Genomic DNA, 14473 nt, shown 5'->3' with positions numbered 1-14473 from the left:
CGCTCTGCCTGGAGGGAAAAGCTAACACTTTCATGGTTTGCAGTCAGTGTTGTCCAGCACAAAGATCCGAGGAACTGGACCAACCCCACATCGCTAGGCACTGAACTAAACTGCTTCTGAGTTAATCTATTTTAATTCAGATCTCTCAAGACTGCCTGCAGAGTGCTGAAGAAACAGCTTCTCCCCTCAGGTCAGAAGGTGCATTCCTTTCAAGTCAAAAATGCCAACCAATGGAATACACCAAGTTTTGAAGATTCAGTTTGGCCTAATCAACTATGATAATAGATATCTGACTGCTGAAGTCTTTGGCTTCAAGGTCTACGCCTCTGCTGCAAGTCTGAAGAAGAAGCAGATATGGACCTTACAACAGGATGAAGTAGACAGCTCTGTGGTCTTCTTGAAAAGCCACTTAGGACGATATCTAACCGCCGATAAAGATGGCAAGGTATCTTGTGAGGCTGAGAAACCAGGTGGAGACTGCAGGTTTATGATCATTGCACAGTCCGATGGGAGATGGGCCCTACAATCAGAACCTCACAAACGCTTCTTTGGAGGATCAGAAGACAGACTCTCCTGCTTTTCCCAAACCGTCACCATTTCAGAGCTCTGGACTGTACACTTAGCCATCCACCCTCAAGCCAATCTCCTGAGTGTCAGCAGGAGACGATATGCACACTTGAGTGTCCAAGAAGATGAGATAGCCATGGACAGCAACATCCCATGGGGAGTAGATTCTCTCATTACCCTGATCTTCCAAGACAAAAAGTATTGTTTAAAGACTTCTGACAACAGGTACTTGAGGAACGATGGGAAGCTGGTCAGAGGACCAGACACTGGAACTGGCTATACTCTGGAATTCAAAGAAGGAAAACTAGCCTTCAAAGATTGTGATGGGAAGTACTTAAGTCCCATAGGACCTACAGGAACCCTAAAATCAGGGAGGAGCTCCAAACCTGGCAAGGATGAGCTTTTTGACCTCAAGGAGAGTCACCCTCAGGTGGTTTTTGTGGCTTCGAATAGCAGATTTGTCTCCATCAGGCAAGGTAAAGGGTCTGTGATCTCTTAATATTTCCCGGGTATCCCCCTCCAGGCACATCATTTAAAATGAAGACTACAAACTAATTACTCTATAGAGAGTCTTCTCACCTTTTAAAGCTGAGTGGCTTTGTACATTTTTAGTAAACACTCAGCTAATACAGTCATAAAATTGATATTTATGGGCATTGGTTAGAAAAAATAGACGTTACCCAGACTGACACAAATTTCAGATAAAATGGTCAGTTTTACAGTACAGGCATTGTAAAACAGTTGCTAATTAGACGTGTGGATGTTGTAAATAGAGGAGAAAGTATTCAGCCAGCAGTGGTCAGTATTTTTTTGGCCATGTCCAGGCATTAGCAATTATGTGCGGCCAGCTATCGCTTATGTGGTTATGTGCGATATCCAGTATGTTACTTCCTATGCTAAACAGAACAATGATAGGACTGTGTTTTATGGAGTGCGATATCTCTGGTTAACTTAAGTGGTTACATGCCGAATATCGGCACTTAACTGCATACTTACATTCCTACTTACTCAAATCTTGATCTAGACCTATTAACAATACGTTTTCTACTTATTCTCATTTGCTTAATCTTCGATGATACTACTTGCCAACTAACACTAACAGTTATTTACTATTTTACTATCTACTAACAATAACACATTGTAAGCCACATTGAGCCTGCAAAGAGGTGGGATAATGTGGGATACAAATGCAATAAATAATAATAAGACCCAACTCCATCCCCAGACCGCACAAAAGCTTGCCAGCTATGACTTTAGCACAGTGGTTCCTAAACCTGGTCCTGGAGATGGTTCAGCCAGTCAGGATTTCAGGATACCCACAAGAATATTCATGAGAGAGATTTACATGCAGTGGAGACAGTGCATGCAAATGTCTCTCATGAATATTGAGTGTGGGTATCCTGAAAACCTGACTGGCTGGGATGCCTCCAGGACCAGGTTTGGGAACCACTGCTTTAACCTGTGCTGTGCCCATCTAAGATTGAGACAGACGTGGGAAGCAACTGCTTGCCCTGGGATTGGTAGTATGGAATGTTGCTACTCTGAGCTTCTGCATGGAATCTTGTTGCTCTCTAGGATTCCCGAATCTTGCTATTCTTTGGGGTTCTACATGGAATGTTGCCACAATTTGGGTTTCTGCCAGTTACTTGTGACCTGAATTGGCCACTGTTTGGAAAACAGGATACTGGGCTTTATGGACCATTGGTCTGACCCAGTATGGCTATTCTTATGTACTTAATTTCCCTTGGTATTCAGAACAAGAGGCAGGAATTTGGCCTGAGGTTGACTGGTAGAAGATACCATATTATAAGCCAGTGGTTCACACAAACCTGGTCCTGGAGGCACTCCAGCCAGTCAAGTTTTCAGGATACCCACAATGAGTATCTGTGAGAGATATTTGCATACTCTGCTGCATGTAAATCTCTTTCATGAATATTCATCATAGGCGCCGACTCCGTGGGTGCTCGAGCACCCCCAATATTTCACCCGCCGGAAGTCGGAACCGGAAGTTCCCTTCGCCAGCCCGACCTGCCCGGTGCCCGCCCTCTTCTCCCACAACAGTCCTGCGCCGGTCTGCCCTCGCCTTCCTGCGTGCCGTCCAGAATTTTAAGTCATCTTACCTTGGGGTCCCAGCGGCAGCAGTGAAAGGCGAGCAGGCTCAGCGCTTCAGCCTTCCCTTCTCTCGTCTCAGCTCTGGTCCCGCCCTTGCGGGAACAGGAAATGAGGGCGGGACCAGAGCTGAGAGAGAAGGGAAGGATGAAGCGCCGAGCCTGCTCGCCTTTCACTGCAGCCGCCGGTACCCTGAGGTAAGATGACGGCACGCAGGAAGGTGAAGACAGACCGGCGCAGGACTGTTGTGGGAGAAGAGGGCTGGCTGGGGTTGGAGGGAGGGAGGGAGGTAGGGGGGACCTGGAACTCGGAGGAGAGTCAGGGGGGAGGGAGGAGAGGACGGGAGGGAGAGGGGGGAACGCACCACCTGTTAAAAAAAAAAAAATTCAGCACCCCCAATCATTTTGAAAAGTTGGCTCCTATGATATTCATTGTGGGTATCCTGAAAACCTTACTGGCTGGAGCGTCTCCAGGACCAGGTTTGGGAACCACTGGCTTATACTATTCAGTGAATTAACCAGTTAAGTACTGCTGAATAGCAGCAGGTAGCCCTACGCAAGTGATTTAAGCAGCCAGAAGCCTGTGAATATCAACCCGATAGTGGATTAACCCAGTCCGGCTTGAGATAGGGTAATGCTGGAAACAGGTTCTTACTGTGTATATCGCCATGTGGTTTAACACTCTTTCTCCCTCTTCCTGCTCCCACCCTTTCTCATTCTTGCATGCCAGCTGTGAGTATAATAAAACCCCAGTGTAGATTCATTGATAGCAACGTCAAAGGCTAATATTTGTTAAGAGACAAAGATCTCGTTTGTAATGGAATACTGGCAAGAAGGTACATCAAAAACTCCCCTTTTTTCTTTCATTCTGCATTGTGAAGCACACTTGCCTGGACACGTGCTACATTTGCACAGAAACCATCAGACACACACATACACACGCCCCAATGAGCTTACAGCTACCAAAACCATGCAAAAAGCAGGTGACAGAGGAGGTGGAACCGCTGCTGGCCTTTGATAGGCTGCGCTCAGTAGCGCTATTGCTATGGGAACCTGCTCTTAGAGTCCAGGCTGGGCTTAGGTTTCTAGATGTGATTTGTAAGGAGTAAGATGTCTAGGGTCTCCAGAGGTCAGATGTCAGCTTTGGCTGCCTTCTGGGTCTGGGTTCCTTGTCCTGGTCCTGAGTCCACTTCTTAGGAGCAGGAGGGTTTGTAGCGCGATAACACGACACACGAGTGCGGCTTGGCAAAAGGTATTTTATCTAGAAATGCAGATTTTGATTTGTTTTATTGCTCTGAAGCACAGGTTTTAGGAGACATCCTGTCTTTCACTGCCATTCCCAGGGATCAGACTATGAGGGGAATGTCAGAGCTGCTCTTCCAGAGGTCTTAGGCATAGAGTAGGCCCTGAAGCCTCAGTTAGACTAACTCTTAGGGCCTTGCACAGTTTTTCCTTCCCATGTCTTTTCTGTGAATTCCTTCTAACTCTGTCATCCTATGTTTCTTTTATTGTAATTTTTCTTGAGCTACTGTATGCCACATTGTGCTCGCACTTGTGGGAAAATGTGGGATAGAAATGCACTAAAATAAATAAATATAAGGAAATGCTGACAGGATTCATCTGCTGGAAGGGACGTTATACATAAAGAACAATTGGAAGTTCCCACTGGGGGAGGTAATGAGGAGCTGCATCAGTGAGTCAGCTCTTTTAGCTGGGGTTGCAGTTCATTGGGGAAATGTCCGTTTGCATTCCAAGGTCAGTTCTCCAGGATAGCTGTGTCTGATTGACACAGGAGAGCCAATGTAAGCTGCAGTTCAGAGATAATACCGTTTCCCAGCCAAGTGCACCTGAAGAATTAGTCTGAGCAGTAGCAGTGATGCTGTTTCGCTTAGTCATAAGACTATAGAAATAGCAGAGGGGGCTGTAGGTGCATTGGTATGTAACTATCCTGGGGGCCCTTTTACTAAAGCTCAGGGCCACCGAGAGACTAGGCCACCCCCCCCCCCCCCCCCCACCCCCGCCGCTGCCGCCCCCATCACTCCTCCCGCTGCAGTCCGTGGTCTCACCTGCCTGCTTCCACGGCTCCGGGCCCCCTTCATTCAAAGCGGCAGTCGCAGATCGCCTCTCTTCTGGCCTTCCCTCCCTGTGTCCCGCCCTCGTCTGATGTAACTTCTTGTTTCCGTGAGGGCGGGACACAGGGAGGGAAGGCCAGAAGAGAGGCGATCTGCGACTGCCGCTTTGAATGAAGGGGGCCTGGAGCCGTGGAGGCAGGCAGGTGAGACCGCGGACTGCAGTGCCGACGGCCTGACCCCGGTGCTGGGCCCCCCTTGGAGGCCCGGGCCCAGGGAATTTTGCCTCCCCCGCCCCCCCCCCCCCCCCCTTCTCAGTGGCCCTGCTAAAGCTTAGCGTACTCTAACAGATGTTAATGTTCGCTAAGTGCCACGAGGCCTGTAGGTATGAAATAGGATGCAGGGCATTTAGCACACACTAAGCTGTAGTAAATGGGCCCCTAAATTCTGGAATACAGAGGTCCTGCTGGTTAGTAGTCCCTGCTCCTGTGAGAGGGGATGGGAATAGATAATTACTGCATTTTGTATTTTAATGCTATTGTATTTTACTATCCTGATGATGTTATTTGAATGCTATTGTACTTTGTTGTGTTGTAAGCCACCCTGGGTCCTTCTTGAGGAGGGTGACACAGGGGCATAGCCAGCCCTCCAATTCTGTGGACTAGGGGGAGCAACGCCTTCCCTCTCCTCCTCCCCCCTCAAATGCACACTAAACATACCTTTGCTGGCAGGGATACCAAGGCCCCACCAGCCAAAGAAATGCAGTTCATGACAGGGGCGTAGCCAGTCCTTGCGGTGGGAGGAGGACAGAGCCTGAGGTGGGGGGGGGGGGCACATTTTGGTCTGCCACCCTGCCGCTCCCCACCCACTGCTGCAGCAAATACCTTAGCTGGCGGGGGTCCCCATCCTCTGCCAGCTGAAGCGTTGTCCAGTGCTGGTCTCCGGCACCGCCGCGTTGCCTGCCCTACTGTTCTTCCCCTCACATCCTGCACGCTCCTTTTCGTGAAATTGGGCACGCTCAGTTTCACTAAAAGGAGCGTGTCGAATGTGAGGGGAAGACAGAGCAGGGCAGACAACAAGGTGGTGCCAGAGATCGGTGCTGGACAACACTTCCGCAGCAAAACCAGGGGCCCACGGGAAATTTGGGGGGGGGGGGGGGGCAGGCCGCCGTGGCTCCACATAGCTGCTCCACTGGTTCCTGAGCCACTCCCTTCCTTCTTGTGTGCTTCTGTAATGCGGAAGTCACCGGCATGCCTCCAACCACCTACTTCAAGAATCCTCGAGCATGCTCAGTTTTTGCATGGACTGAGCATGTGCGAGAAGTCCCAGCATCTGCGGCTTCTGCATTAAGGAAGCAGTGCAAGTAGGAGGGGAGTGGCTCGGGCACTGTGGCTTCGGCATTCCCGCCAGCTGTTTTAAAGAGGTGCTGCAGTTCTTGAGGGCCCAAGCCCAAAGTGGGGGGGGCCTAGCCCCCAAACTGCCTGTCTCCCCCTGGGGCTGCACCACTGAACAATGAAAGGCTGTACAGATGGTTGAAGAAGTCCACTTGAACTAAAAATTCATTTAAATATCCCTCTGGCATATGGCTCATCTATCAGCATCCTGCAGTGTTACCCGAGGAGATCTGAAACCAAATTAAAATGTGTAAAATAAAGCCTAGTGTAACCTAATCCTTCAGATCTAATCTGACGCTGTCTCCAGGTCACACACCAGTGCGTAGCATCCTAATCCAAGAGAAACTCGAGGGTTTTCTTGCCAATGTAGTGAACAGATTATATGCAAATAGCACACAATTTTTGTGCGGCTCCTATCCCAAGAGAGCACGCTGGATGCATATACACATGGTTCCTTGGTAAGGGCACTAGTGTTGTGCACATGTCTGAGTAGAAAAACATGTATTGACACACATCTGCACCTGTGATTAGGAAAAGTGTTTATAAACTAAATTCTCTATAAATGTGTTTGGCAGAGTATAATCTCTGATCCATATTTATTCTGTGTGATAATAAGATCATAAGAATAGCCATATTAGGTCAGACCAATGGTCCATCTAGCCCTGTATCCTGGAGGAGTAGCCTAGTGGTTAGTGCAGTGGACTTTGATCCTGGGGAACTGAGTTCGATTCTCACTGCAGCTCCTTGTGACTCTGGGCAAGTCACTTAACCCTCCATTGCCCCTGGTACAAATTAAGTACCTGAATATATGTAAACCACTTTGAATGTAGTTGCAAAAACCTCAGAAAGGCAGTATATCAAGTCCCATTTCCCTTTCCCCCTTTCCCTTATGACATCACAATATCAGAAGTGAGCCAAGTATCGGGAAATCAAGCCATTGTGACATCACTGATGAGGTTGGCTCTTATTGGTGGAATGAGTGGAGGAGTAGCCTAGTGGTTAGTGCAGTGGACTTTGATCCTGGGGAACTGAGTTCGATTCCCACTGCAGCTTCTTGTGACTCTGGGTAAATCACTTAACCTTCCATTGCCCCTGGTACAAAATAAGTGCCTGAATATATGTAAACCGCTTTGAATGTAGTTGCAAAAACCTCAGAAAGGCAGTATATCAAGTCCCATTTCCCTCCCCCCCCCCCCCCTTTCCAACAGTGGCCAATCCAGGTCACTAGTATCTGGCAGAAACCCAAATAGTAGCAACATTCCATGTTCCCAGTCCCGAGCCAAGCAGTGGCTTCCCCCTGTGTCCATCTCAATAACAGACTATAGACTTTTCCTCCAAGAGCTTGTCCAAACCTTTTTTTTAACCCCAGATATGCTAACTTCTGTTACCACATCTTCCAGCAACGAGTTCCAGAGCTTAACTATTCTTTGAGTGAAAAAAATATTTCCTCCTGTTAGGTTTTAAAGAATTTCCATGCAATTTCATTGAGTGTCCCCTGGTCTTTGTACTTTCTGAAAGAGTAAAAAATCGGTTCACTTTTACCCGTTCTACTCCACTTAGGATTTTGTAGACCTCAATTATATTCCCCGTAAACCATCTCTTTTCCAAGCTGAAGAGGCCTAACCTCTTTATCTTTTCCTCATATGGAAGGAGTTTCATCCCCTTTATCATTTTGGTCACTCTACTTTGAAGCTTTTCTAATTCTGCTATTTCTTTTTAGAGATAGGGCGACCAGAATTGAACGCAATATTCAAGGTGAGGTCGCACCATGGAGCGATACAGAGACATTATAATATTCTTGGTCTTATTTTGCATCCCTTTCCTAATAATTCCTAGCATCCTGTTTGCTTTTTTGGCTGCTTCCAAACACTGGGCAGAAGATTTCAGCGTATTGTCTACAATGAAACCTAGATCTGTTTCTTAAGTGCAGACTCCTAAGGTAGACCCCAGCATCAGGTGACTGATTTGGATTATTCTTCCCAATATGCATCACTTTGCATTTATCCACATTAAATTTCATCTGCCATTTGGATGCCCAGTCTTTCAATTTCCTACAGTCTTCCTGCAATTTTTCACAATCCACATGTGTTTTGACAACTTTGAATAGTTTTGTGTCATCTGCAAATTTAATCACCTCACTCGTTGTTGTGATTAATCCAACCACCATTCCAAAACAACTAAAAATAATTCAAAATTACTTTATCTTTAGCATAATGGTCGTATCATAGTATCTTCAGTATAACTTGTAGACGATCAGTAGTCCAATCATAATGTCTTCAATCTGACATTCAAATAGCCAACACAATATCATGTTTTGAGCCCAGATCGCTTCTTCGAGGCTCTTATTTATTTGACCAACGCTCATTTTCACCCCAGCCTTAGATTCTTCTGCTCTAATCATTCACCAAAATGGCGACGATGTCTATTTTCCCCAGCAGTTGAAACAGGTTACATAAGTGAGAACCGGTCTCTATCGGAGACCTATTGGGAGCAAAAGCAGCCTGTGATTTATGACTTTTAAACTCCTACAATATATCTAGTTTTGGGAACCAAACTATTCAGAATTTTGATGTTTCTGCTTCTCTTTTGGCAACATCAAACACAGGAATGAGTTCAGTTAGCACAAGTGTGAAACCTGTGAGCAGCTGCGCTGATCAACAAGGCTTCAGCCCTGGCTTCTGTCCATTTGCACTTCTTTCCATTCTGAACCCAATCAGCAGTGAAACACCTTTTGGTCTGAATTTGTAATACAAAGTTCAAGTAGCTATTAGAAAGGCAGCCAGAAAAGTCTCTTTTCATGTTTTTTCTGGGAATGCTTGTTTTTCATTTGGCCATTTATTCATAACAGAAGCAAAGTCATTTGATGGCGCAGCCTTTTGAAAGAGGGCACACTATGTGCAAGAGTATGCACTATTCCCCCGGATTCTATCAATGGTGTCCAAAATTGTGTGCAGTCCTGAGATCGGCATGCTCATAAATTAGTCAATAAGTCATTAACAATCAATAGTTGGCTGTTGACAATTGGTTCTAATTTGGATTTGCACAGCGGCGTACTGAGGGCAGGGCGGTCCGCCCTGGGTGCACGCTGCAGGAGGGGTGCAGGGAGCAGCCGCGTGGCTGTCAGCTCCGCTGGTTCCCTGCTCCCTCTGCTGTTACTTCCTGTTGCGGGGCAGAAGGAGCAGGGAACCAGCGGAGCTGACAGACGTGCGGCTGCTCCCAGCACCCCAGCAGGTAAGAAGAATGTACTTGGGGGTGAGGCTTGGAGGTGGGGGGATGGGGGATGGGGGGGCTGATGTGCCGGGGGAGGGGAATGTCGTGCTGCATCCAGGGGGGTGCACAGCAGCGATCTGCCTTGGGTGGCAGCCAACCAAGGAATGCCACTGGATTTGCGTGCAGATCTGTCTCTCAAGATCTATGCCCAAACCCTCTCGGGCACAACCCAAAAGGGGGTGTGGTTATTGGAGGGGCATGGGGGTGTTACACACAGTGTTATAGAATGTTGGGGGCTGGGCACCCAAGTTGCGCATCAGAATTTGCACCAGGTTTCACCTGGGATAAGTTCTCAGGCCCCAAGTTGCTAATCGCTGAAGTGCCCTATATAGAATAGAGCTGAGCCTGAATTTTTCCTTGTGCCTAAATTTCAACAGCATTTACTGAATCTGCAGTGATTCATGCCTGTGCAGTAGTTTGCGCTTGCAAATGGGTACACCCTCTTTAAGTGATAACCCTTTTTGTGTTTTTTCTGGTCCTTCTAATTTGATAACACCACACAGTGACAAGAGATATGTCGTTCCCATATCAGTCAAATGAATGCCCAGCCCTAGTAGCTGTACCAGTCCCAGTGAAAACCTCTAGGGGGCTAAGAAGCGCCTGGTACCAACTACGGTGACTTTTGTGTCTTCCATTGAGCTGATAAAAGGGCTCAGAGCCCACACTGAATTTCAGCAAATACTGCTGCCTGGCAGTCAGTGCCTTGACTGGAAAATGAGCTCTTGGCCAGTAAGGGCCAGTTAATGTCCAGTAAGTAAATGCCATTAATGACCTGGACATGTGCCAAATCCCAGGTCCATCTAGGAGGGAAGTGCTTCAATCCACCAGGGGCTTCCAGAGCTCCACTGCTGGCTTCAGGAATGCAAATTGGATCAAATGGTGTGTTGGCCCGAAATAGAACGAAACAAGGAAAATGATACCTTTTTTATGGGATTAACTTAATACACTTTTTGATTAGCTTTCAAAGGCATTACTTTCTTCTTCAGATCAGAAATGAGCAAATGTTGGCAAATATCAGAATGTATCTGTGAAACATAAAAGCATTCCAATGACTGTCTCACGGGGAAAGGGTGTGTGTTGGGGGGGGAGGGCGAGAGACAGCGAGAGCTGGATGGGTGATCAGAGGGTGACAAAGCAGTATAAGATTTGTACAGCCATAGTGCCACCCTGTGAAAAAAGAATGTGCCTAGGCCCAGCAAACCAACAAACCTTGGGGGATCCCAGTTGTGTGTGGAATATAGAGAAGAGCGATGAAAATTATAAAAAAGATGGGACGTCTTCCCTTTGAGGAAAGACTAAAGTGACTAGGGCTCCAAAGCTTGGAGAAAAGACGGCTGAGGGGAGATATGATAGAGGTCTATGAAATAATGAGTGGAGTGGAATGAGGAGATGTGAATCGCTTGTTTACTCTTGCCAAAAATAATAGGAGGCACACAATGAAGCTACAAAGTAGTACATTTAAAACTAATCAGAGAAAATATTTCTTCACTCAACATGTAATTAAACTAGAATTCGTTGCCAGAGAATATAGTAAAAGCAGTTGGCTTAGCAGGGTTTAAAAAAAGGTTTGGATGGCTGCCTAAAGGAAAAGTCCATAGACCATTATTAAAATGGACATGGGGAAAATCCACTGCTTCTTTCTAGGATAAGCAGCATACAATGTATTGTACTGTTTTGAGATCTTGTCAGGTACTTGTGACCTGGATTGGCCACTGTTGAAAACAGGATGCTGGGCTTGATGGACCTTTGGTCTGTCTCAGTATGGCAATACTTATGTGCTTACGAGAGGAAACTATAATCCCCCCAACCAAAGAGAAGGCAAAAGTGTAAGAGGTCAAACACCTACATAACAGCGCTGAAAAGATCACCTCACTGCCATACCAAAGCTACCCCCAGATCCCCCATTTGGAACTATAGGGCTGATGAATGCCAGATTAGCTGCTGATCCATAATGTCATCCATAAACAGCATCTTGACATTTTAGAAATAAGTGAAACTTGGCTAGATGAAAACGTGGGTTTTCCACTGACTGAACTATATCCAACAAGTTTCAACATCCAACATCAACCAAGACCAGGAAGATGGGGTGGAGGGTTAGCAGTACTGATTTGGGATACAGTCAAACCGCGCAGAATCACTATTCCCCAACTAAATGAATCAGAATCTCTTTTAATCCAGCTTAAATAGGAGAAACCAATCTGGCTGCTCATGGTATACTGAGCACCTTATCTGTACAAGAACTCCTGGACTTCATTACTCAAGTGACCCTAAATTACCCTAGGATGGTGATCATGGGAAATTTCAATCTACACATCGAAACCCCAGATACCACCATAGCTGCCTTCCCCTAGACGATGACAGCACTAGGATTCACAGAGGATATCAATTCTCCAACCCATGAAAAGGGTCACATACTAGACCTGGTATTCTACAAAGGGGTTGACATCCTAGAATTCTGGGATAGCAGTATCGAGTTAACACCCCTATCATGGTCAGACCATTTTCTATTTAAGTTTTCCCTAAGTGACCACCGGAAACAAATGGCACCTCCCAGAGTTTGGAAGGAGATCAGAGACAAAAGCTGAAAATTTCATAGAGGCCTTGGACTTACATGTGGATGAAAAGATCACTACAGTGCCGGAACAGGTTGACATTTGGAATACACACTTAGCCAAGACATTAGAGAAAACGGCACAACTAAAAAAGGTCTTATGCCCCACTCACAAACGATCACCTTGGTTCTCTCCAGAACTTTGGATCCTTAAACGCGAAGGATGGAAACTGGAAAGGAGATAGTGTAAATCTCACCTGGATGAAGACAGGCTAAATTGTAGGAAACACATGACAAAGTACTGCCAAGCCTTAACAGCAACCAAAAAACAATAATTCAATGCGTTGCATAGGCTACCAATTCAACCAAGCAGTTGTTCAGTATAGTAAACAGCCTATTTCGACCCACACAACACAACCAGCCTGTCCAGTCAAAACTGAACTACAATGATTTTGCTGAATACTTTGCCAACAAAATAAAGTCTCCAACATTTACAGGCAGTTCCACCCAGTCTCTAATCAGTGAACCAGGAGCATACAAACCTGCCCCTTCCTGACACAGACATCTGGGACACTTATAACCCAATAACAGAGGAGAGCCTTGGCAAAATCCTAAGAGACTTTTGATCAACTACCTGCTCCCTCAACACCTGCTCATCTAAAATAGTGCAGCAGGCAAGTGTGGGTCTGATAGTAGGCGCCACAAAAATCGTGAACTCCTCTCTTTCTAATGGGCAACTACCAACAGCATTAAAAAGGGAAGTGGTGAAAGAAAAACAACCTTGACCAGGACAAACTTGAAAGTCACCAGCCAGTATCCAACATCCCCTTTCTAGGAAAACTTATAGAACAAACAGTCTGTGTTCAAGTCAGTGATTGGCTAGAAGAGAGAAACTGACTAGATCCATGTCAATCTGGATTCAGACCCAGTTATGGAACAGAAACGGTCCTCGTATTCCTACTAGATGATCTTCACAGAAACTGAGACAGAGGATTTGCCTCGGTGTAAGTACTGCTGGATTTCTCAACAGCTTTTGACACTGTGGATCATGATATCTTGCTAGCACGATTGACAGAAACAGGTATTAATGGAACAGTACCTGCTTGGTTCAGATCCTATCAGACAGGCAACAGTCCATAATGCTTGGCAGCAACTCATCACCACCATGGACACTGACCTGTGGGGTACCACAAGGATCGATACTGTCACCTATTCTGTTCAATATCTACCTCAAGCCACTAGCTGAGCTGATTCGGTCAATGGACACTCAGTTCTACATCTATGCGGATGATGTGCAGCTACTCATACCCATTAAACCTGACTTACCTACAGCCTTGAATAAACTGATCACTTGTCTAACATAAATTCAAGAATGGGCTAAATACAACAAACTTTGTCTGAACCCAAGTAAAACCGAGCTTCTCTGGGTCCCTAACCCAAGTGGATACATACCTGACATCAAAATCCCTTTTGGAAAGTATGAACTCCCCCTTAAGTCACAAGTCAGGAACCTTGGAATACAGTTAGATTCAACACTTACTCTGATTCCCCAAATCCAATCAACCTTCAAGAGCTGCTTCTACTATTTGCAACAGCTACGCTGCCTCTCTCCTTACATCGAGAAGGTAAATCTTATCCCAGTTGTGCATGCCATGATAACATCAAGACTGGATTACTGTAATGCACTATACAATGGTCTGACTACAAAGGGCCTGCACCAGCTCCAGTTGATTCAGAATGCAGCAGCAAGACTCATAGAAGGTTGCAAGCGACGTGACAACATACCACCATAACACCATTTTTGCAAAATCTTAATTGACTACCAGAACAATACAGGGCTAAATTTAAAACTCTATGTCTGATCTTCAAGGCCCTGAAAGGAAATGGCCCCGAGTATCTGAAGAATAGGATGATCCTCCACACACTGCCAAGGACACTAAGGTCCTCCCAAGGACTTTCACTAACCACACCCTCTCCAAAAGACATTACACGATGTGATACCCGCAAGCGAGCCTTCTCCGGAGTAGCCCCCACACTCTGGATTGCATTGCCTGAAAGGCTGCGCTTAACACAAGACTACCTCTACTTCAGGAAGCAGGTGAAAGCTTGGCTCTTCAACCAAGCCTTTAACACACGGAGTGAGACAGGCTGCACATACTGCAGCAGGACATGTTTATTCAGTCCTACACTTGCTGAGATAATATTTAATCACCTCTCTGACCTCATGTGCAACTTTAAATTAGTCGCCTTACTTTCTAACTCCTCTTAGTCTCTTACCTATCTCTATGTTCCATCTTTGCTTATTCCCTACACTGTCAATTAAAATGTTCTATTACGTATTGTGTTGTCATTGTAAGTAGTAACTATGCCATACTTTGTATTGTTGTTTGAATATTTTTACTGCTGTAATTGTCTATCACATATGTTTGATTTATTCTTAGTATATACTGCCTTGAGTGAATTCCTTCAAAAAGGTGTTAAATTGTAATAAATATATAAATAAAGTTTATGGTT

General features: G+C 45.8%; 1 protein-coding gene across 1 annotated transcript in view; it reads left to right on the top strand.

The window, feature by feature from the left end:
• The first annotated feature begins 220 nt into the window (after positions 1 to 220).
• The window catches only part of FSCN2 (fascin actin-bundling protein 2, retinal), a 40773-nt gene continuing 26520 nt past the window's right edge, over positions 221 to 14473 (top strand). Inside the window, exon 1 of the mRNA XM_030206584.1 lies at positions 221 to 1043. Coding sequence (XP_030062444.1) covers positions 221 to 1043 — 823 coding nt within the window. The remainder of the gene's footprint in view (positions 1044 to 14473) is intronic.

Source organism: Microcaecilia unicolor, chromosome 6 (assembly GCF_901765095.1).
Source record: "Microcaecilia unicolor chromosome 6, aMicUni1.1, whole genome shotgun sequence".
Taxonomy (NCBI): Eukaryota; Metazoa; Chordata; class Amphibia; order Gymnophiona; family Siphonopidae; genus Microcaecilia; species Microcaecilia unicolor.
This window is presented reverse-complemented; position numbering and strand designations above follow the sequence as displayed.